Here is a 26,334-nt window from a genome sequence, read left to right as displayed (position 1 = left end):
GGGTGGAGCGGAACCGCCACCCGTGCCCGCAGGGTGAGCAGACCAGTGATCAACCTGCAGATCAGGCCCAGGGGTCCGCAGGCGTGGTAGGAGGGGCAGGGCAGATCCGCCGCCCGCGCCTTCAAGGTAGGCAGACCTACAACAGACCGGCGGGGTACAAACACCACCCTAATTGGAGTAGTGACAGAGCAGAGTCGCCTCCCTTGCCAGGAACAGACCCAGCATCCTGCAGGCGGGGTAGTCACGACACCCCAATTGGAGTAGGGGCAAAGCAGAGCCTCCACTCGTGCCCGAAAGGTGGGCAGATCTGCGACCGACCAGCAGGACAGGCCCAGTGGCCTGCTGGTACGACAGACACGTCACCCCAATTGGAGTAGGGGCAGAACAGAGCCGCCACCAGCTCCCAGAACAGGCCCAGTGACCTGCCGGCGTGGTAGCCACGACACCCCAATTGGAATAAGGAGAGAGCAGAGCTGCCGCCCGCGCCTGCAGGAAAGAAACGCAAGCAGTATGAAAAGACAAGGAAAGAAAGGACCACAAGCAATGCAGGTCAACGCAACTTTAGAAGAGGTAACAGCTGCAGCAGATGGAATGTCAGATAAAGAATTCAGGATATACATGCTTCAGATGATCTGGAGTATCAAGGAAGACATTAAACAGCAAAATCAGACAATGAAAGATCACTTAGACAACGAATTACGCAAACAAATCCAGGAAGCAAAGGATCAACTATACAGGAAGATAGAGGTTATAAAAAACAAGCAATCAGAAATCCTAGAAATGCAGGAAGCAATAAACCAACTTAAAAACTCAATGGAGAATACTACCAACAGAGTAGAACACTTAGAAGATAGAACATCAGACAATGAAGACAAAGTATTTCAACTGGAAAAGAACATAGACAGCTCAGCAAGACTGTTAAGAAACCATGAGCAGAACATCCAAGAAATATGGGATAACATTAAGAGACCAAACTTAAGAGTCATTGGGATACAGGAAGGTACAGAGCTCCAAACCAAAGGAATGAGCAGTCTATTCAATGAAATAATACAAGAAAACTTCCCAGACTTGAAGAATGAGACAGAATCCCAAATCCTAGAAGCCTACAGGACGCCGAATGTGCAAAATCATAAGAGATCCACACCTAGACACATTATAATGAAGATGCCCAACATACAGAATAAGGAGAGAATTTTAAAAGCTACAAGAGAAAGGAAGCAGATTACATTTAGGGGCAAGCCAATCAGGATAACAGCTGATCTTTCAACACAGACTCTGAAAGCTAGAAGATCCTGGAATAACATATTTCAAACACTGAAAGATAATGGGTTCCAACCAAGAATTGTGTATCCAGCGAAATTAAGCTTCAGGATGGAGAATGAAATTAAAACCTTCCACGATAAACAAAAGTTTAAAGAATTCGCAGCTAGAAAACCATCTCTTCAAAACATCCTAGCCAAAGTATTACAGGAAGAGGAAATGGAAAATAACAATGAAAACCAACAGTGGGAGGTAGGACAGTAAAGGGGGGGGGAAACAATCAAAGAGGAAAACAAACAATGTTTAGTAACAGAAATAAACAAATATGGCTGGAAGAACAACCCATATCTCAATAATAACCCTAAATGTTAATGGCTTAAACTCACCAATTAAGAGACACAGGCTAGTAGAATGGATCACAAAACAAGACCCAACAATATGCTGCCTACAGGAGACGCATTTGATAGGAAAAGACATACATAGGCTGAAGGTGAAAGGTTGGGAAAAATCATATCACTCATATGGACTTCGGAAACAAGCAGGCGTGTCCATACTCATATCAAATAAAATAGATTTCAAGCCAAAGTTAATCAAAAGAGATAAAGAGGGACACTACATACTGCTTAAGGGAACCATACACCAACAAGACATAACAATCATAAATATTTATGCCCCAAACAATGGTGCAGCTATGTTCGTCAAACAAACTCTTCTCAAGTTCAAGAGTCTAATAGACCACCACACCATAATCATGGGAGACTTCAACACACCTCTCTCGCCACTGGACAGATCTTCCAAACAAAAGTTGAATAAGGAAACTATAGAACTCAATAACACTATTAATAACCTAGACCTAATTGACATATATAGAGTATACCACCCAACATCAAGCAGTTACACTTTTTTCTCAGCAGCACATGGATCCTTCTCAAAAATAGATCATATATTATGTCACAGGGCAACTCTTAGACAATATAAAGGAGTAGAGATATTACCATGCATCTTATCTGATCATAATGGAATGAAACTGAAAATCAACGATAAAAGAAGGAAGGAAAAAGCATACATCAATTGGAGAATGAACAATAGGTTACTGAATGATCAATGGGTTATAGAAGACATCAAGGAGGAAATTAAAAAATTCTTAGAGATAAATGAAAACACAGACACAACATATCGGAATCTATGGGACACATTGAAAGCAGTTCTAAGAGGAAAATTCATTGCTTGGAGTTCATTCCTTAAAAAAAGAAAAAACCAACAAATAAATGATCTCATACTTCATCTCAAAATCCTTGAAAAAGAAGAGCAAAACAACAGCAAAAGAAGTAGAAGGCAAGAAATAATTAAAATCAGAGCTGAAATTAATGAAATCGAAACAAAAGAAACAATTGAAAAAATTGACAAAACTAAAAGTTGGTTCTTTGAAAAAATAAACAAAATCGACAGACCCTTAGCGATGCTAGTGAAGAGAAGAAGAGAGAGAACTCAAATTACTAGCATACGGGATGAAAAAGGCAATATCACAACAGACACTTCAGAAATACAGAAGATAATCAAAAACTATTTTGAATCCTTATACTCCAATAAATTAGAAGATAGTGAAGGCATAGATAAATTTCTTAAGTCATATGATCTGCCCAGATTGAGTCAGGAGGATATAGAAAACCTAAACAGACCAATATCAATTGAGGAGATAGAAGAAACCATCAAAAGACTACCAACTAAGAAAAGCCCAGGTCCCGATGGGTATACAGCAGAATTTTACAAAACCTTTAAAGAAGAACTAATACCAATACTTTTCAAGCTACTTCAGGAAATAGAAAAGGAGGGAGAACTTCCAAATTCATTCTATGAGGCCAACATCACCCTGATACCTAAACCAGACAAAGACACTTCAAAGAAAGAAAACTACAGACCAATATCTCTAATGAACCTAGATGCAAAAATCCTCAATAAAATTCTGGCGAATCGGATACAAAAACATATAAAAAAAATTGTACACCATGATCAAGTAGGATTCATCCCTGGGATGCAAGGCTGGTTCAATATACGGAAATCAATAAATGTTATTCACCACATCAATAGACTTAAAAATAAGAACCATATGATCATCTCGATAGATGTGGAAAAAGCATTCGACAAAGTACAGCATCCCTTTATGTTCAAAACTCTAGAAAAACTAGGGATAACAGGAACATACCTCAATATTGTAAAAGCAATCTATGCTAAGCCTCAGGCTAGCATTATTCTGAATGGAGAAAAACTGAAGGCATTCCCTCTAAAATCTGGAACAAGACAGGGATGCCCTCTCTCTCCACTTCTCTTCAACATAGTTCTCGAAACACTGGCCAGAGCAATTAGACAGACGAAAGAAATTAAAGGCATAAAAATAGGAAAAGAAGAAATTAAATTATCACTATTTGCAGATGATATGATTCTATATCTAGCAGACCAAAAAGGCTCTACAAAGAAACTATTAGAGCTAATAAATGAATTCAGCAAAGTGGCAGGATTTAAAATCAACACGCATAAATCAAAGGCATTCCTGTATATCAGCGACAAATCCTCTGAAATGGAAATGAGGACAACCACTCCATTCAAAATATCTTCAAAAAAAATAAAATACTTGGGAATCAACCTAACAAAAGAGGTGAAAGACTTATACAATGAAAACTACAGAACCCTAAATAGAGAAATAGAAGAAGATCTTAGAAGATGGAAAAATATACCCTGTTCATGGATAGGCAGAACTAACATCATCAAAATGGCGATATTACCAAAAGTTCTCTATAGGTTTAATGCAATGCCAATCAAAATCCCAATGGCATTTCTTGTAGAAATAGAGAAAGCAATCATGAAATTCATATGGAAAAATAAAAGACCCAGAATAGCAAAAACAATGCTAAGCAAGAAGTGTGAATCAGGCGGTATAGCGATACCAGACTTCAAACTATACTACAGAGCAATAGTAACAAAAACAGCATGGTACTGGTACCAAAACAGGCGTGTGGACCAATGGTACAGAATAGAGGACACAGAAACCAATCCACAAAACTACAACTATCTTATATTTGATAAAGGGGCTAAAAGCATGCAATGGAGGAAGGATAGCATCTTCAACAAATGGTGCTGGGAAAACTGGAAATCCATATGCAACAAAATGAAACTGAATCCCTTTCTCTCGCCATGCACAAAAGTGAATTCAAAATGGATCAAGGAACTTGATATCAAATCAGAGACGCGCCGTCTGATAGAAGAAAAAGTTGGCTACGATCTACATACTGTGGGGTCGGGCTCCAAATTCCTCAATAGGACACCCATAGCACAAAAGTTAATAACTAGAATCAACAAATGGGACTTACTCAAACTAAAAAGTTTTTTCTCAGCAAAAGAAACAATAAGAGAGGTAAATAGGGAGCCTACATCCTGGGAACAAATCTTTACTCCTCACACTTCAGATAGAGCCCTAATATCCAGAGTATACAAAGAACTCAAAAAATTAGACAATAAGAGAACAAACAACCCAATCAACAAATGGGCCAAGGACCTGAACAGACACTTCACAGAGGAGGACATACAGTCAATCAACAAGTACATGAAAAAATGCTCAACATCTCTAGCTGTCAGAGAAATGCAAATCAAAACCACCCTAAGATACCATCTCACTCCAGTAAGATTGGCAGCCATTAGGAAGTCAAACAACAAGTGCTGGCGAGGATGTGGGGAAAAGGGTACACTTGTACATTGCTGGTGGGACTGCAGATTGGTGCAGCCAATTTGGAAAGCAGTATGGAGATTTCTTGGAAAGCTGGGAATGGAGCCACCATTTGACCCAGCTATTCCCCTTCTTGGTCTATTCCCTAAAGACCTAAAAAGAGCATGCTACAGGGACACTGCTACATCGATGTTCATAGCAGCACAGTTCACAATAGCAAGACTGTGGAACCAACCTAGATGCCCTTCAATAGACGAATGGATAAAAAAAATGTGGCATTTATACACAATGGAGTATTACTCTGCATTAAAAAATGACAAAATCATAGAATTTACAGGGAAATGGATGGCATTAGAGCAGATTATGCTAAGTGAAGCTAGCCAATCCCTAAAAAACAAATACCAAATGTCTTCTTTGATATAAGGAAAGTAACTAAGAACAGAGTAGGGACGAAGAACAGGAGAAGAAGATTAACATTTAACAGGGATGAGAGGTGGGAGGGAAAGGGAGAGAGAAGGTAAATTGCACGGTAATGGAAGGAGACCCTCAGGGTTATACAGTGGAGGGGGTAGAGAGAGAGGAGGGGAGGGGAGGGGAGAGGTGGGGAGGGGGGAGGGTGGATGATGGGAAAGGCAGCGGAGCACAACAGACACTAGTATGGCAATTTGTAAATCAATGGATGTGTAACTGATGTGAATCTGCAATCTGTGTATGGGGTGAAGGTGGGAGTTCATAACCCACTAGAATCAAAGTGTGGAATATGATATGTCAAGAAATTTGTAATGTTTTGAACAACCCACAATAAAAAATTAAAAAAAAAAAAAAAAAAAAAAAATTTTATTTTTGCCATGCGGGGCATTGAACTTAGGTCCTCACAATAGCTCTGCAATTGAGCTATATCCCCAACCGAAAGGATGCTTTTTAAAGAGAATTTAAGTTATTTGGATAATTTCTTTTTAACATGCCTATCTTCTATATGGACTTATGGAAGTCTAAATGTAAATATACTTTCCAACAGTAAGATCATAAATTTAACACTCACTTAGAGTTAATATTCTGCATTCAGTTTTCAGGAAACCAGCTGTTTTACACAAACAGTAATTATTTCTCGCAACATATTAGTGATAACAAGGGAGACTAAAATTAGAAAAATAGCTTTTAAGTATCCTATTGAGAAAAGCACCATTATTTTCATGTGCAACAGACAGGTTTTTAATTAAAGTATTTTTGGAAGGATAATACATGTATATGGTATGAAATTCAAAGGGACAAAGAAGCACATGGGAAAAGTTTCTTACTCATTGTCTTCCTGCTATCTGGTTTCCCTCTCCAGAATCATCACTATTTTCTTGTATATGTTTTTAGAGATACTTTATGCATATACAGTAATATTTGTATGTGCACATATTTTAGTCATGTAGTTCTTAATTAGAATTATTTGTATTTATAATCCTAATTTATTTGTATAAAATTCTGGATATGTCTTAGAGTAATGACTAATTTATGACTTAAGAAAACATTTAAAATGAAATCTTGGCTTAAAAAAATGTGTTTTTTCCTAGGAGTCTTAAAAATAGAAAAATGACTATAAAAATCCAGGTGATTAATTTTAAAACAAATATATAAATTAATTTAAATATGGGCATGGAAGTGTGCCTATTGGTATTAACACATAAAAATAATTACCAAACAAAATGAAAAAAAAAAACAAAAAAAAATAGTCAATCATTAAAAAATGTCAGAAATGAAATAAAATAAAAATTGGATTATAATGTCACTCTTCTGTTTCCTTTTAGGAGTGAACTGGAGTCTGTGAAAGAAGAGCTAAAACAGAAAGGAGATGAAGTTAAATTTAAATTGCACAAGAGCGAAGAAAATGTATGTTATATTTAATAATATGTACTCGGAATCTCAAATCATAAAACACCATCGTTATGTCTTTAAAAAAGTGACATATACTGTTGTGTAAATAAGTTGTGATATGGGGACTGTCTTAAGGCATTAACCTTTTAAAAATATAGGTATAGTATAAATGTATAGATTGTAACTGAAAAAAGTATTATGTTTAGTAATGAATGCTCAATATTTAACATTGATTTACATTTATGGCTAAATAAAAGCCTCATGCTGTGGAATAAACTAAGAAGTTCATGTTATATTTTGGTGAATACAATTTCAACAAGATGTTTTAAAAAGGAGGGCTGTGAATGTGGCAAATGGTAGTGTTTGTCTAGCGTATGTGAGGTACTAGATTCAATTCCAGTACTTAAAAAAACGGTTTTTAGGAAATATTATCACAAATTGGAATTGTACAAAATATGTGACATGATTATACAGTTTAATATATAATATACAGTGGGGCAAAATTATAGCAAAATAGAAAGATCATGCTAGATTATGAAGGCTTTATGTTTTCATTTATTGACAGATATTATTTACACATATTATTATATATGCTTAGCATTTTTCTGGGTGCTGAGCTGTGTTCAGATATCATTTGCTTTGGTAGGACAGTTGTGATTGAATAAAGTCTTTTTTGGGGGGAGAGAATGGAGTAGGTAGAGATGAAAAGCACTAGAATCAGTTGGAAAGCTATTAAAGTTGTCTTGAAAGCTCTGAAAACATTTTTGGGGAAGATTCTGGCCTAGTTCAATTTACTTATTCCTAAGCCAATCATTGTGTCTAGGAGATAGAGTAATGGTTGAAGACTTGAGCTACATACCTGTTCCTGAAGACAAGAGTCAGTCCTCATCAAATTATATGAACTGAGCAGAATTACTGTGGAATTTACAGTAAAGGGGTCCTTGCAGGAATGGGTGCTGGCCAGATCGAAACATAGGCTCCTGTGTATGGATCCTATTAGAACTTATAGAAAGGACATCTAATCCAACCTTAAATCAGGGCAAGCTTCTTGGAGGAAGTGACATTCAGTTCACTTAGACTAATAGGAATTAATGGAAGGTAGAGGGATGGATACAAGTATAACAGGAGAATAACAATATTCCCAGTTAAACACACACACATATTATATGGGAACGCCTAAAAGTATGACAGAGGATGGCATATTTAGGCAATGATAAAAAATTAATTGTGGTTGGGCATGGTGGCTTAAGCCTTTATTCCCAGTTACTCAGAATCTGAAGCAGGACGATTGCAACTTTAAGGCCAGCCATGGAAGGTTAGTGAGACCCTGTATCAAAATAAGATTTTTTTTAAAAAGGGGGCTGGGAATGTGGCAAATGGTAGTGTTCGTCTAGCATATGTGAGGTACTGGATTCAATTCCCAGTACTTAAAACAAAATTACTGTTGCTAAAAAGTGGAGTTTAAGATAGTTGTAATAATGGAGAGAGTAGGGAGAGATGATAGATAGAGACAAGGGTAGAGAGATGAGGGTGAAAGATGAAGGTGGATCATTTAAGGAAACATAGTTATATTTAGGAGTTTGATGTTATTGAAAAGTTTTATTTTGAGTATTGTTTTAATCATATTGATACTTTAGAAAACTGTAAGACTATAGAAATAGTTCAAGGGCTTATAAATAGGAGTTAGTGGAAAGTAGAGGGTTTATAATGGACCAGGCACATTCTAGGTCCTTTCTGTGTGTTATTTTGCTTAACTAGAATTCATTTTTTTCTTATTTTATGAATTAGGAAATCAAATCTCTTAAGAGTAAATAACTTTGAAAGGTTACGTGACTAACAAGTAGTAGAGCTGGTCTTCTACAATCTGAAGACTATACTATGCTCCCCTTCCTCTCCAAAATCCATTGTTTTCTTTTAACTTTATTAGTTATTCTGAATTCAACCTGCAAATGAGTTTAATGCACTAAATACTTGGTTATGTAATTTAGTACTTAAAAATTTGTGTCAGAGGCTACTACAGACAACAGGCCGTTGTTGTACGTGATAGGGAAACATGAATTTGATATTTAATTTACAAAGTCCTTCATTATGAATTTAAAGTATAGTCTATTTTTGCCAATGTAGAAAATCTTAGTGATGAGTTAAGGAAAAAAAACCCAAAATATATGTCAAATTATTAGCATATTTCTGCTTTCCATGATTGGATTTCAACTAATTTATTGAAATAGTTTCCAGAAAGAATTCAAATTATAAATACTTTTTAATTTGATTGCCTTACATTTAATTTCATTACATTTGTTTCCCCCAATCTACTACCTTAGTTTAGATATTTATTATTTCATAATATTCTACTTATATGAGTTTCAGTTTCCTCAACTTTAAATTATTATCTAAGAGATAATAATATCTGTTGTGAAAGATATTTGAGTCATTATAAACATTTATATATAATAGTTTTTAAAAGATTCAGGATTAACTGGGAAAGCTAATAAAAATGTTGCAAAGTGATTTTGAGCTAAGGTAAGAATGATAAACATTGACATATAAACAATAAGATGATTTCTATTTTTAATTGACAGATAAAAATTACATGTATTTATGGTATGGCTTACGAAGTAATATTTTGATATGTGTGTACATTGTGAGATAATTGAATCAAGCTAGTCATTATATCCTTACGTGTAAAAAGATGATTTCTTTTTCAAAAGGATTCCAAAATAAACTGGGAGAGCTGATAACCACTTTTATAGACATAAAGGACTAAGCTTTGGAATTTCATTTCTAAAAGATACAGAAGAAAATAGAAATTCTGTTAACATTTTTAATCTAATGTCAATATTTTTTAGGCTCGAAGCATCGAATGTGAAATTTTAAAAAAAGATAAACAAATGAAGATATTAGAAAACAAGGTATTTTCAAATTGCAAAATGTTTGAGAATGAAAACTTTGTAGCAATATAAGTATTACTGCATTCTTGTGGGCCAGCCTTTATACATTCTGCACAAAGAAATCTCAGTTCTCCTTTGGAGGCTTTGGGGAATGTGGGATTTTTTTTTTTTTATTGCAGGTTTCTTTAAGGAACCCTAGATTTATGGGTTTTGTGGGGTGCTTCAAAGAGCAAAGTTTTATTAAAAACCTCATTAGTTTTCTCTTCCCTTCCCCCAAATTTCATACTCTAAGCAACTTATATTTATTGTAGACACTTAAAATGGCAAAATGCTTTTAGAAATCATCTTTCTCCCATTTCTAAAATTAGAGTTACAGAAAAATCTTTATTCTTGTTTATGTGAAGTGTTTTTACTTGTCTGGCTATTCATCCTAATTTACTTCTCCCCTGTCTGAACCTCATGACACAGTTGTCCTAAACATTTTCTATATAATTTTCCATATAATGCACAGTCCTCTGGAAAGTGTAGTTCACTTTCTGAAGTTCTGACTTCTAATTAATAATAAACAGCATTTTCTTCTACCTGAAGATTCTGGTAAATAAAATACTTAGTTTCTATGCACAATTTACTTAAGCATAAACGGGTAATTTAAAACCTTTTAAAGAATTTCTGGGCATTGTATCAAATATATTTTAAACATTTGAAAAGAAAGAAATAGTTTAATAAAAAGCCATGTAATTTTAATTGGCTCCAATTTTGAAGATAATTTAAATTTGAAAGTAGTGTAAGCTTAAATAAATTTGGTTTTCATTAGCTTATACAGACAGAAGGAATAGTGTTGGGTTGGGGACAGTCAAGATATCCAAAGTTAATAGCTCTTGTCTCCAAGAGACTCATCTCATAGGCAAAGACATCGACAAACTGAAGGTAAAAGGATGCGGAAAAAAAAACTTATCATTCACATGGATTTCATAAACAAGCAGGGGTTTCTGTTGTCACATCAGATAAAGTGGATGTGAAGTCAAAATTAATAAAAAGGGAAAAAGAAGGTTATTTCAGACTGCTTAAGGGAACTATACATCAACAAGATATAACAATCTTAAATATGCCCCAAACAATGGAACATTTACACATATCAAAGAAACCCTTCACAATTTCAAGAATCAAATAGATCACAACACAATAATACTGGGTGACTTTAACAGGCTTCTCTCACCAATTAGTAATTACAATTAATAATTTAGACTTTACAGACATATATAGAATATTTCATCCATCAGTGACTGAATGTACTTTCTTCTCAGTAGCACATGTGCCCTTCTCTAAAATGGACCTTATCTTAGGCCACAAAGAAACTCTTAGTAAATACAAAAAAAAAATAATACCCTGTACTCTATCAGATCATAAGAAATGAAATTAGAAATCAATGGTAAAATAGAAACTAGAAGCTACTTAACATCTGGAGACTAAATAATACTCTATTGAATGGTCAGTGATAGCTGAAGAAGTCAGGGATGAAATAAAAAATACGTAGTGGTAAATGAGTTCTGCGACAAAACATCAAAATTTTGGGGACATATGAAGGTGCTTCTAAGAAGAGAAAGTTTGTTGCATTGAGCTCATTCGTTAAAAGAACAGAAAGTCACTGAATAAACAACCTAATGGTATATCTCAAATTCCTAGAAAAAGAAGAACAAATCAACACAGAAAGCAGTAGAAGAAAGGAAATAATTAAAATTAGAGCTGAAATGAATGAGATCGAAACAAAAAAATTTCAGAATATCAACAACCAAAAAAGTTGGTTCTTTGAGAAAAATATAAATTCATAAACCATTAGTCAAGCTAACTAAGAGAAAGAAGACTCAAATTACTAAAATTCGTGATGAAAAAGGATTTATCACCATGGACACTACTAAAATACAGATGATAATCAAAAACTACTTTGAAAATCTGTACTCCAATAAAATAGAAAATCATGAATACATTGAGAAATTTTTAGAGACATATGACCTACCCAAATTGAATCAGAAGGACATAGAAAATTTAAACATAACAAAAGGAGTGAAATAGAAAACACCATCAGAAGCCTACCAACAAAGAGAAGCCTGGGACCAGATGGCTTCTCAACCGAGTTCTACCAGACCTTTAAAGAAGAATTTAACATCAATAATTCCTCAAATTATTCCGTGAAATAGAATAAGAAGAACCCTTCCAAACTCATTCTATGAAGGTAGTATTACCCTGATATCAAAACCAAAGACACATCAAGGAAAGAAAACTTCAAACTAATATACCTGATGAACATAGATGCAAAAATTCTTAATACAATACTGGCATATCACATAAAAATGTATTAAAAAGATAGTGCACTATGATCAAGTGGGATTTATTCCAGAGACACAAGGCTTGTTCAACATACAAAAATCAATAAACATAATTCATTACATCAATAGACTTAAACATAAGAATCACATGATTATCTCAATAGATGCAGAAAAAGCATTTGACAAAATTCAGCATCCATTCATACTCAAAACTGGTATCAAACTAAAAAGCTTCTTCACAGCAAAGAAAATGATCAATAATGTGAAGAGAGAGCCTATAGAATGGGAGAAAATCTTTGCCACTTGTACCTCAGAGCATTAATCTCCAAGAAATGTAAAGAACTAAAAAAACTTAACACCAGGAAAACTCCAGATAACCCAATAAATAAATGGGCAAAAGAACTGGACAGACACTTCACGTAAGAAGAAATATTAATGGCCAACAATATGAAAAAATGCTCAACATCTCTAGCAATTAGAGCAATGCAAATTAAAACTACACTGATATTTCATCTTACTCCAGTTAGAATGGCAATTATCAAGACTACAGGTAACAAATATTGGCAAGGATGTGGGGGAAAAAGGTACACTTATACATTGTTATGGGACTGCAAATTGGTACAACTCTGGAAAGCAGTATGGAGACTCCTTAGAAACTTGGAAAGGAACCACCATATGACCCAGTTATTCCACTGCTTGGTATTTGCTCAAAGGATTTAAAATTAGCGTATTACAGTGATACAGCCATATCAATGTTTATAGCAGCTCAATTTACAATCGCTAAGCTATGGAACCAAACTAGGTGCCCTTCAACAGATAAATGGATAAAGAAAATGTAGTATATACACAATGTATATATACACAATGGAATATGTATATATACGCAATGGAATATTACTCAGTCGTAAAGAAGAGTGAAATTATGGCATTTGATGGTAAATGAAAAGATTTGGAGGCTATCATGCTAAATGAAATAAGCTAATCCCCAAAAAATCAAAGGCCATATGTTCTCTCTGATATGTAAATGCTAACACTCAATAAGGTGGGGAGAGAAGAATAAAAATTCATTGGATTAGACAAAGAGGAAAAAGGGAAGGGAGAGGGATGGGACTAGGAAAGAGTAGAATGATCAGACATAATTTTCCTATGTTCATATATGAATACATGACCAATGTAACTCCACGTCATGTAAAACTGCAAGAATGGGAAGTTATACTCCATGTATGTATAATATGTCAAAATACACTCATCTGTCATGTCTATCTAAAAAGGAAAGAAAAAAAAAGAAAAATTAAAACAGAAGATATGTGTTGGTGGTTGTGAGTTGTAAATTATCTTTTTTTTTTCAATTATAAATAAAAGGTCTATGAGCCCTGAAGCTCGTCTTACTATATATAGTTCCTCTATTTTGAAATATGTGATTGCTGTAATTATTAATTTATTGAACATTGTCACTAAAAATTCAGTAAGGTTTAGTATTGCCTCAAAAAAACCCCAGAGTTAATAGCTCTGATATCATCATTTTAGTATACATATGTACATTTTAAAATATATAGTTATATCAGTTATAAAGATGGTTTTTCAGGAAAAGTTGGCAAGAGAAAAGTATAGTCATTAACTCTCAAGGGAAGTTTTTTTAAAATGTCATGTCAATTTTTATTGATCAATCTTTAAATTGTAAAATTATGCAGCTGAAACTAAAATCAAAGGAATTCATGGAGCTTTTATTTAGAATTGATAGTTGATAATTTTAAGACATACAAAATTGGTAGAAATACATCTTATTGAGTAACAAATAAGGGAATAGGTTTTGATGGCCTAAAGAACAGAGGACTAAGAAATACATGCAACATGTACTATCTCTGGCAAAGTAATAAATATCTTCATGATGCTTCAAACTGATGTTCTTTAAATTTGTTCAACATTTATTTGGTGAGACCAAATAAATTGTATTACTAGAAGTTCTTTTTCTTTTCTTTTTATTTATTTTTTAGTTGTAGTTGGACACAATACCTTTATTTCACTTATTTATTTTTATGTGATGCTTAGGCTCGAACCCAGGGTCTCGCACGTGCATGGCGAGCACTCTACTGCTGAGCCACAACCCCAGCCCCTAGAAGTTCTTTTTCAATTAAAGTTTGAATAGTTCTAACAATATGTTACTGAATGATCAATGGATTATGGAAGACATAAAGGAGGAAATCAAAAAATTCTTAGAGATAAATGAAAATACAGACACAACATATCGGAATCTATGGGACACAATGAAAGCAGTTTTAAGAGGGAAATTCATCGCCTGGAGATCATTCCTCAAAAGAAGGAAAAACCAACAAATAAATGAGCTCACACTTCATCTCAAAGCCCTAGAAAAGGAAGAGCAAAACAACAGCAAATGTAGCAGAAGGCAAGAAATAATTAAAATCAGAGCGGAAATCAACGAAATTGAAACAAAAGAAACTATTGAAAAAATTAACAAAACTAAAAGTTGGTTCTTCGAAAAAATAAATAAGATAGACAGACCCTTAGCCATGCTAACGAAGAGAAGAAGAGAGAGAACTCAAATTACTAACATACGGGATGAAAAAGGCAATATCACAACAGATGCTACAGAAATACAGAAGACAATTAGAAATTATTTTGAAAACCTATATTCCAATAAAATAGAAGATAGTGAAGACATCGATAAATTTCTTAAGTCATATGATTTGCCCAGACTGAGTCAGGAGGATACTCACAACTTAAACAGACCTTTAACAATAGATGAAATAGAAGAAGCAATCAAAAGACTACTAACCAAGAAAAGCCCAGGACCAGATGGGTATACAGCGGAGTTTTACAAAACCTTTAAAGAAGAATTAACACCAATACTTTTCAAGTTATTTCAGGAAACAGAAAAAGAGGGAGCTCTGCCAAATTCATTCTATGAGGCCAACATCACCCTGATTCCGAAACGAGACAAAGACACCTAAAAGAAAGAAAACTACAGACCAATATCTCTGATGAACCTAGACGCAAAAATCCTCAATAAAATTCTGGTGAATCGGATACAAAGGCACATCAAAAAAATTGTGCACCATGATCAAGTAGGATTCATACCTGGGATGCAAGGATGGTTCAATATACGGAAATCAATAAATGTTATACACCACATCAATAGACTTAAAGATAAGAACCATATGATCATCTCGATAGACGCAGAAAAAGCATTCGACAAAGTACAGCATCCCTTTATGTTCAAAACATTAGAAAAACTAGGGATAACAGGAACTTACCTCGACATAGTAAAAGCTATCTATGCTAAGCCTCAGGCTAGCATCATTCTGAATGGAGAAAAATTGAAGGCATTCCCTCTAAAATCTGGAACAAGACAGGGATGCCCTCTATCACCACTTCTATTCAATATAGTTCTCGAAACACTGGCCAGAGCATTAGACAGACAAAAGAAATTAAAGGCATAAAAATAGGAAAAGAAGAACTTAAAATATCACTATTTGCGGACGATATGATCCTATACCTAGAAGACCCAAAAGGGTCTACAAAGAAACTACTAGAACTAATAAATGAATTCAGCAAAGTGGCAGGATATAAAATCAACGCGCATAAATCAAAGGCATTTCTGTATATCAGCGACAAAACTTCTGAAACGGAAATGAGGAAAAACACTCCATTCACAATATCCTCAAAAAAAAATAAAATACTTGGGAATCAACCTAACAAAAGAGGTGAAAGATCTATACAATGAAAACTACAGAACCCTAAAAAGAGAAGTAGAAGAAGATCTTAGAAGATGGAAAAATATACCCTGTTCATGCATAGGCAGAACTAACATCATCAAAATGGCGATATTACCAAAAGTTCTGTATAGGTTTAATGCAATGCCAATCAAAATCCCAACGGCATTTCTTGTAGAAATAGAGAAAGCAATCATGAAATTCATATGGAAAAACAAAAGACCTAGAATAGCAAAAGCAATTCTAAGCAGGAAGTGTGAATCAGGTGGTATAGCGATACCAGATTTCAAACTATATTACAGAGCAATAGTAACAAAAACAGCATGGTACTGGTACCAAAACAGGCAGGTGGACAAATGGTACAGAATAGAGGACACAGAGACTAATCCACAAAGCTACAACTATCTTATATTTGATAAAGGAGCTAAAAGCATGCAATGGAGGAAGGATAGCATCTTCAACAAATGGTGCTGGGAAAACTGGAAATTCATATGCAACAAAATGAAACTGAATCCCCTCCTCTCGCCATGCACAAAAGTTAACTCAAAGTGGATCAGGGAGCTAGATATCAAATCAGAGACTCTGCGTCTGATAGAAGAAAAAGTTGGCTCCGATCTATATATTGTGGGGTCGGGCTCCAAATTCCTTAATAGGACACCCATAGCACAAGAGTTAATAACAAGAATCAACAAATGGGACTTACTTAAACTGAAAACTTTTTTCTCAGCAAGAGAAACAATAAGAGAGGTAAATAGGGAGCCTACATCATGGGAACAAATTTTTACTCCTCACACTTCAGATAGAGCCCTAATATCCAGAGTATACAAAGAACTCAAAAAATTAGACAATAAGATAACAAATAACCCAATCAACAAATGGGCCAAGGACTTGAACAGACACTTCTCAGAGGAGGACATACAATCAATGAACAAGTACATGAAAAATGCTCACCATCTCTAGCAGTCAGAGAAATGCAAATCAAAACCACCCTAAGATACCATCTCACTCCAGTAAGATTGGCAGCCATTATGAAGTCAAACAACAACAAGTGCTGGCGAGGATGTGGGGAAAAGGGTACTCTTGTTCATTGCTGGTGGGACTGCAAACTGGTGCGGCCAATTTGGAAAGCAGTATGGAGATTTCTTGGAAAGCTGGGAATGGAACCACCATTTGACCCAGCTATTGCCCTTCTTGGACTATTCCCTGAAGACCTTAAAAGAGCGTACTACAGGGATACTGCCACATCGATGTTCATAGCAGCACAATTCACAATAGCAAGACTGTGGAACCAACCCAGATGCCCTTCAATAGATGAATGGATAAAAAAAAGTGGCATTTATACACCATGGAGCATTACGCAGCACTAAAAAATGACAAAATCGTGGAATTTGCAGGGAAATGGATGGCACTAGAGCAGATTATGCTTAGTGAAGCTAGCCAATCCCTAAAAAACAAATACCAAATGTCTTCTTTGATATAATGAGAGCAACTAAGAGCAGGCAGGAAGAGCAGGAAGAAAAGATTAACATTAAACAGAGACATGAGGTGGGAGGCAAAGGGAGATAAAAGGGAAATTGCATGGTAATGGAGGGAGACCCTCATTGCTATACAAAATTACATATAAGAGATTGTGAGGGGAATGGGAAAATAAACAAGGAGAGAAATGAATTACAGTAGATGGGGTAGAGAGAGAAGATGGGAGGGGAGGGGAGGGGGGATAGTTGAGGATAGGAAAGGTAGCAGAATACAACAGTTACTAATAGGGCATTATGTAAAAATGTGGATGTGTAACCGATGTGATTCTGCAATCTGTATTTGGGATAAAATTGGGAGTTCATAACCAACTTGAATCTAATGCATGAAACATAATATGTCAAGAGCTTTGTAATGTTTTGAACAACCAATAAAAAAAAAGTTTGAATAGTTCTTTTTCAAGTCTGCTCAATCATCTTCTAAGGCTTCCAATTTCTTATTTATAGTTTCAAGTCTTTCATTTCTCTATATTTATTTTATATTCTGTATATGGCAATTCTAATATCTGAAGTCTTTTTAGGTCTGATTCTGATCTTTGTTCTTTCTTCTGGTTTTTACTCATTAAACTTTAGGTTTTGGGTTTTTATAATTCCCTGGGCTTTTGTTTGAAGTTAATAATCCTCCCAAAAAGATTTTCTTGAAAGCATTACTAACCAGGAGCTATTTAAATTCTCCATCTTTAGTTTTTATGGACCATATAGTTGGCATATAAAACCATATGAGCCTACCTTATGGTTATGAATTTTCAGCAAAGGTCTATTCAAGGACAAGGTGAAGACAAATGAGTTTTCCTTACTGTCCACTTTTATATGGCAGTTTTATTTCTTGTTTATCTTTTCATTGAATGTGTAGTTCTTTGAATTCCTAGCTTAATGCAGTACTGTCTTATTGGATTTCCTACCAGTAGTGAGCCTTATGTTTGTCTTATGTCTTTACTTGGGTGGGTTCAGCAGATATCCTTAGAACAAATGTTAAATTGGTGTTAACCTGAAACGTACTAGTATAACTTTACAGTCATTTAAAATAACCAGATTCCTACTTTTTGTCTTTTATTTTAGAATTATTCTTAGAAGGATCTAAGTGGCTTTTCTGTTAAAAATGGAAATACTTTTTATTTTAAATAATAAAAATTATATGAATTTGATATATAATTATAAAATTATAAAAAGTTTTATATTTGTATAAATATCCCAATAAAACTAATATGAAAATTAGTGAAACATTTCTCACTTGTTTAGCTTTTCTTTTTTATTTTTCCTTTGAGTTTTCTGAAAGAGAACATAAGTGGTCTTGGGACATGTAAAAATTTAGATAAAATAAATCACTTTTAGATAGAAACAATAGTGCCATTTATTATTTAGTCTTAGAATATTAGCTGAATATGAATACAGGGGAGTGTTGTAAGAAAAATATTTAACAAAGTACTTTGTGTTAATGAAAGTGATTTTAAAATTTGTTGAGATTTGTTTTACTTTGATGGAAATTACAACAGCTTACATATCTGTGATGCTTTGGGGCCTCTTAGAAATGCGTACTGTGCTGCTTGTTTGCTTTTTTTTTTTTTTTTTTTTTTTGAGTTGAAGTCTAATTTTAGTGTTGTCCAGGCTGATCTAGAACTCTTGAGCTCAAGTGATTTTCCTATCTTAGACTCCCGAATGCTGGGATTATAGGTGTGCGCCATCATACCTGGCTCTGTGACTCTGTAATGCTTTTGTTCCAAATATTTCTTGAGCTAATATCTTGTAATCTAGTTCTGCCTGCATCCCCATATTAAATAATCTTACAAACTGAAATATCAAAATTGGTTTATTTGGAATTTTAGTGAGAGGAATTATAATTTAGTTAGGAGAAGATAGAATATCACAGTATTCTTCTCTCCCAAATGTAAGTTTAAGGATCTCAGAAATGAGAAAGGTAAAATAATAAGGAAGAAAACAAATTATAATTATTTTTATTTCTGAATGTAGCTTTTCACAACTTATTTAATAATATGATTCCAACCTTTTGTATAAGGTGATTAAGAGGCACATATTACTTAAAGTAGTTGAATTCAGATACTTTTTAAGGAGATTAAGAAATGTTAAAAATTTCAAATTTATATTGAGGTTTTATTTATTAAAATGTATAATTTTTATGTAATTTTTACATTTATGGAATTATTTAACAGCACGACTTTTTAAGTGAGTTTCATATTACCTGAATGTAATATTTTTATTAATCTGAAAAGGTTTATTTTGACTGGAATATTAAGTACAATGAGTAAATAATGAATTTCTCATAATTCTGCAGTGTAATAATTTAAGGAAACAAGTTGAAAATAAAGGCAAGCACATTGAAGAGCTTCAGCAGGAGGTGGGTACTATTTATAAATATTCTCAAAGTCAAACCAATATTTTCGCTATAGTTTTAGAGAGTGATACTTTCATTTCCATTAGTAAACTTAAGTCAGTGGCAGTATAAGTTTGAGTCACTTTAGTACTAAATACAATTTTTTGTTTTTAATTTTTAACAGAATAAGGCCTTGAAAAAAAAGGGTACAGCAGAAAGCAAAGAACTGAATGCTTATGAAATAAAGGTATTTGACATTTTAATTTTTTAAAACACTAATAAATACATGAGAATTTAGAAATGTTATGTCATTTATTTATACTGTAACAGTTACTTTCAAAGTTTTTCATCTTTCTGGATTAAAATCAATTCTTAAAATTGTAATAGAATGATCACTTACGTTTTGGTTGAGTTAGAATTATCAGAACAACTTAAAAATATATGTGGGTATTCTCTATGTGTGTATGTGTTCATCATCCTTACCCATATATTTAAAAGTGAATAAGCTGGGGGAGGAGCCAGCTTATTACAATATGATGGGATTTGTTGTTACATATCCTGTGGTCTAAGAGATTTGAGAGACATCAACTTTGTAGAAAACAAACTAAAGCCCTAGTAAGCATATGATGTCAGGGTCACATTTGGTTGTTTTATTCCTAAGTCTTTAAATAATGGTTGATGTTTAGTAAGTATTAAATACATAGCTTGTTTATTTTTATGATTTGTAGTACAAGGTTTTGAACCCAGGGCCTTGCACATATTAGTCAAATGCTCTACCACTGAACTATATACCCAGTCCTCTTTTCATTTTATTATGAGACAAGGTCTCACTAAATTGGTCAGGCTGTCCTCAAGTTTGATGTTCTCTTGCCTCATCCTCCATACTCTCTGGAGTTATAGGCATGTGCCACCATGCCTGGCAATAGTTTTTGAATCTTGAGTGGAAAATAGTGGTTCTCAGTGTACTAAATGTGTGCTTTTTGGGAAGTAATAAAATTTTTACATATTTTTAAAATATGTAAATGTAATTAAAAATTAAGACAAATCTCATAAACTATTGACATTATATAGAAAAGTAGCTGATACATAATTTTGCACTTTTACTTCTGGGTAGAGTCAGGAGAAATGTAACAGCATTATTTGTAGTAGCTCCAAACTGAAAATAAAAGATATTCATCAATAGTATAAAGATCAGACAATAAAAAATGACCCCTGGATAATCGAAATGTTGAAATTTTAACAGATAAAATCTATATGCAGCTATTATAAACATGTTTAAAGACAGAAATGGTTATAATGAAATATTAAAATAGAGAATCTCAGTAAATAAACAAACTATAAAGGGAATTTAGGATTAAAATCTAGAACTAAAAGTAAAATATTATAAAACAAACAAAACAATTTCGTATGGTCCTAATAATATATTTAGACAAATAAAGTGTTAGTGCAATTGAAGCTGGATAAACAGAAATCATCCAATTAGAGGAACATGGAAACAGAGTAAAAAACAAAATGGGTAATAGTGTCTTAGTGGTCTTGTAGCATATTATCAAGTTTTAAACATATAATTAGAGTATCTGTGAAAGAGGAGAGAAAGAATAGGGCAAAAGAAAATCAACTAAGGAATTTCTCAAAAATTTCTAGCTTTTAATAAAAACCATTAACTTGAAGATCCATGGCACTCGACAAATTCAAAGAAAGATAAATGGAAAATCATACCTAGGTACTTAGTTGAAATACCAAAACCAAAGAGAAAGGCAAACTTTTAAAATTAGATAGAAAAATGTCACACTGTAGATCAGTGACACAAATTAGACTAACATTGTATCATAACAATGAAAGCTAGATGTCAGAGGAATGACATTTTTGAAATGCTGAAAGAAAGATACCACGAACTGAGAATTCTGTATGCAAGTAAAAATATCTAAGTTAAGTTGAAATGACCTCAAAATTTGCACTGTAAAGAATACTAAAGGAATTTCTTCAGACTGCAAAAAATGACATCAACTAGAAACTTGGATCAATAAAAGGAATGAAAAGCACTAGAAATGGTAAATATGTATGTGAATATTAAAGGCTATATATTTTTCTTCTTAATTTTTAGAAATACATATGCACACACACAAACATGTATATACACACGTATATCTGCTTTAAATGTTTTCAAAAAGTTTGAAATTGTAAGAAAATTTGCTATTATAGAGTTTATAGATGTGTAACAACCATAGCACAAGGGATAGGGAAGTAAAATAGCCACTTTGTTCCAACAGTTTTGCATTATATACACAATATTATACAATATTCTTTTATCCCCACATTTTTATTGGTGCGTTATAGTTGTACATAATGATGGGATTTGATGTTACATATTTGTACATGTACATGATATAACAATATAATTTGGCTACTATCATGCTCAGGCACTCCCCCTCCACATTCTTTTGTTCCTTTTCCTCTACTGATTTCCCTTTGATTTTCATGTGATCTTATCCCACCTTTCTCTTTCCTCTCCAACTTCTGCATATGAGTTTGACTTATTTTGCATAACATAATAGTTTTTAATTCTATCCATTTTCCTGCAAATGACATAATTTCATTTTTCTTTATGACTGACTAAAAGAAAACTTCATTTTATATATATCACACATTTTCTTTACCCTTTTAAACATTGATGTGCATCTAGTGTGATTGCATAGTTTGTTGTGAATAGTGCTGCTATAAACATGGATATGCATGTATCGCTTTAGTATGATGATTAATATTATTTATATTCTTGATGATTGCCATTCTAACTTGTGTGAGAGATGAAATCTAAATGTAGTTTTGATTTGCATTTCCCTAATTACTAATGATGTTTAACATTTTTTTCATGTATTTGTTGGCCATTTGTATTTCTTCTTTTTTATTATTAATTTTTTAGTTGTTGGACACAATATTTAATTTATTTTTTATGTGGTGCTGCTGAGGATCAAACCCAGGGCCTTGCATGTGCTAGGCAAGCACTCTACTGCTGAGCCACAACCCCAGTCCTGTATTTCCTCTTTTGAGAAATGTCTGTTTAATTCACTTGGCCACTTATTAATTGGGTTATTTGACTTTTTTGTTGCAAATTTTTTTAGTTCTTTATATATTCTAGATATTAATTATTTGTCAGAAGAATAGCTAGCAGAGATTTTCTCCCATTCTGTGGGTTCTTTCTTCACATTTCTAATTATTTCCCTTGATGTGCAGAAGCTTTTTAATTTGATTCCACCATGTGTTGACCCTGTGTTTTCTTTTAGGGGTTGCATAGTTTCTGGCCTTATTTCTAGGTTTGTGATCTATTTTGAGTTGAAGGGTCTAGTTTCATTCTTGTACATATGGATAACCAGTTTTGCCAGCACTATTTGTTAAAAAGGCTGTATGTTTTTCTAATGTATGTTTTTGGCACCTTTATCTAGGAGTCAGACAACTGTAGATGTATGGGTTCGTCTCCGTGTCTTATTTTGTACCATTGGTTTATGTATCTGTTTTTATGCCATTGTCATGTAGTTTTTGTTACTGTAGCTCTGTAGTGTAATTTGAAATCAGGTATTGTGATGCTTCCAGCATTGCTTTTTTGGATTAGAATTGCTTTGCCTATTCTGGGTCTTTTATTCTTCCAAATTAATTTTAGGACTGTTTTTTCTAGTTCTGTGAAAAATGTCATTAGTATTTTGATGGGGATTGCAGTGAATGTATATATTGCTGTGTCTTCTTAAATTTCTTTCTTCAGTGTTCTCTATTTTTTATTGTATAGGTCTTTCACCTTCCTGGTTAGATTTATTCCTAGGTATTTTGGTTTTAGTTTGAGACAATTGTGGATAGAATTGTTTTTCTGATTTCTTTCTCAGCAGATTGGTATATAGGAAAACTATTGATTTTTTTATGCTATTTTGTAACCTGCTACTTTGCCAACTTTGTTTATTAGCTCCAGGAGTCTTTTGATGGAGGTTTTTTTTTTTTTTTTTTTTTTTTTATGGACCTTCTAGGTGCAGGCTCATTTCTTCTGCAAACAGTGATAATCTGACTTGTTTTCCTATATTTATTCCTTTTATATCCTTCCCCAGCCTAATTGCTCTGGCTTGAATTTTGAGCACTATATTAAGTAGGAGTGGTGAGAGTGGACATCCCAGTCTTTAAAGAAATGCTTTCAGTTTTTCCCAATTACTGTGAGTTTGGGTTTGGGGTTTTCATATATAACCTTTATGATGTTGAGGTTGGTTCCTTCTGTCCCTGGTTTCTTTAGTGTTTTTCTCATGAATGGGTGCTGAATTTTGTCAAAGGCCTTCTCTACATCCATGAGATGACTAAGTGATTTTTGTCCTTAATTCTATTTATATGATAAATTACACTTATTAATTTGTGTATATTAAACTATTCTTGTATCTTTGAAATAAAACCAAATTGCTCATTAAGTTTTCTTAATATGTTGTTTAACATGGTTTGGTAATATCAAGTATTTTTACACCTAAGTTCAAATGGATATTGGTTTGTAGTTTTCTTTCCTTGTTGTGTCCTTTTTTGGTTTTCTCTGAGTAATACTAGTTTCACAAATTCATTCATTACCAAGTTTCTTTACCAAATTATTCCATATTTTATGGAATAATTTGAGGAATATTGGCATTAGTTCTTTTTTAAAGGTTTGGTAGAATTCAGCTGAGAATCTATCTGGTTCTGGACTTTTCTTTGTTGGAAGGCTTTTAAAAAATATATTATTTTTTGTAGATGGTTACAATACCATTTATTTGTATATTTATTTATTTTTGTGGTGCTGAGCATTGAACCCAGTGCCTCACACTTGCTAGGCAAGCGCTCTACCACTGAGCTGTAACTCCAGCCCCTGGAAGGCTTTTTATTACTGCTTCTATTAAACTACAAGTTACTGGTCTGTTTTCTATGTCTGTCAAGTTTTCTATGTCCTCTTGATTGAGTTTTAGCAGATCTTATTTGTCTAGAAATGTATCCGTTTCTTCTAGGTTTTTCAGTTTATTAGAGTATAAGTTTCCAAAATAGTCCCTAATGATTTGCTAGATTTCTGTGATGTCTATGGTATTTTCTTTTCATCTCCAATTTTATTTGTTTTGGTTTTCTGTCTTTTTCTGTTGACTAAGGGCTTACCATTTTAAAAAAATATTTTCAAAGAAACAACTCTTTGTTTTTTTTGATCCTTTGTATTGTTTTTTTTTTTTTTGTTTTAATTTTGTTGATTTTTGGCTCTGTTGTTAATTATTTCCTTCCTTCTACTGATTTTAGAACTGGTTTGTTCTTCTTTTTCAAGATGTATCAGGATGTTGTTTAATTGGGAACTTTCTGATTTTCTTATGTAGTCACTCATAGCTATAAACTTTCATCTTAGAACTGTGTTTATAGTGTTCTAGAGATTCTGATATGTTGTATCAATATTCTTATTTGAGTCTAAGAATTTTTTAATTGCTCCCTTGATTTTGTCTGTCACTTCTTCATCATTCAAAAATACATTGTTTAGTTTCCATATGTTTATAGTTTCTATAGGGTTTTGTTGTTTGGTTTCTAATTTCATTCCACCATTATCTGATAAGATGCAAGGAATTTTATCGGTATTTGTCTAGTTGTTAAGAGTGGCTTTGTGGGCTAAAATATGGTCTGTTTTGGAGAAGTTTTCATAAACTGCTGAGAAGAAACTGTATTCAGCTGTTGTTGGATGAAATATTCTATAGGTGTCTGTTAAGTACATTTGATTTATATTATTTTTCAGTTCCAAAGAGTCTTTACCAAGTTTCTGTCAGATAACCTCCCCAGTGGTGAGAGAGGTGTGTTGAAATCACCCAGTATTATTGCACTGGAGTCTATCTGAGGCTTCCATTTGAGTAATGTCTCTTTTATATAATTAGTTGTACTCATGTTTGGGGCATAAATATTTACTATTGTTACATCTTCTTTTTTGATTTTTCCCTTTACCAGTATGAAGTGACTGTCTTTGTCTCTCTGATTAATTTTAGTTTGAAATTTGCTTTGTTGGATGAGAATAGCTAGTCCTACTTTTTGGGAGGCTCTTTGCGTGGTATATTAATTTCCATCCTTCCACTTTCAGCCTGTGGCTGTGTTTGCCTGTAAGATGCATCTCTTGCAAACAACATATAGTTCTTATTTTTTAATCCATTCTGTCAGTGTATGTCTTTTAATTGAAGAGTTGAGACCATTTACATTAAATGTTATTAGAGAGATATCTATTAAATCCTGCCATTTGATTCATTCATCATGCTTAATTTGGTCCTGTTTCTTATTTGCTTAGCTACTCTTCAATTGAAATTTGTTCATTTGAGAGCTTTGGAGTTTGTTTTTGATTTTTCTTGGTGGAGTATTTCTTTAAGTAAATTCTGTAGTGCTTGGTTAGTACTCATGAATTCTTTTAGTTTCTGCTTCTTTGAAAGGTTTTTATTTTCCCTTCAATTTTGAAGGATAACATTGCTGGATAATATCAGTCTTGGTTCACTGTCATTTTCTTTTAGAACTTGGAACACATCATTTTAAGCCCTTATGACTTTTGGAGTTTGTATTGAGAAATCAAAAGCTATTCTTATAGACTTGCCTGTAAATGTGACCTGATGTTTTTCTCTTGAGGCTTTTAAATTCTAACCTTATTCTGTATATTAGGCATTTTAATTATAAGGTATTGTGGAGAGATTCTT

The 26,334-nt window shown here is 33.5% G+C and overlaps 1 protein-coding gene across 1 annotated transcript in view; it reads left to right on the top strand.

The window, feature by feature from the left end:
* The window catches only part of Sycp1 (synaptonemal complex protein 1), a 125,801-nt gene that overhangs the window by 64,142 nt on the left and 35,325 nt on the right, over nucleotides 1-26,334 (top strand). Inside the window, exons 18-21 of the mRNA XM_058583596.1 lie at nucleotides 6,775-6,856; nucleotides 9,688-9,750; nucleotides 19,607-19,669; nucleotides 19,830-19,892. Of these exons, the coding sequence (XP_058439579.1) occupies nucleotides 6,775-6,856; nucleotides 9,688-9,750; nucleotides 19,607-19,669; nucleotides 19,830-19,892 (271 nt within the window). The remainder of the gene's footprint in view (nucleotides 1-6,774; nucleotides 6,857-9,687; nucleotides 9,751-19,606; nucleotides 19,670-19,829; nucleotides 19,893-26,334) is intronic.

Source organism: Marmota monax, unplaced genomic scaffold, assembly GCF_021218885.2.
Source record: "Marmota monax isolate L192 unplaced genomic scaffold, Marmota_monax_Labrador192_F-V1.1 WCK01_AAM20220418_F8-fsc00087, whole genome shotgun sequence".
Classification (NCBI taxonomy): domain Eukaryota; kingdom Metazoa; phylum Chordata; class Mammalia; order Rodentia; family Sciuridae; genus Marmota; species Marmota monax.
Note: the sequence above shows the minus strand (reverse complement) of the source record. Positions and strands in the feature narration are given on the sequence as shown.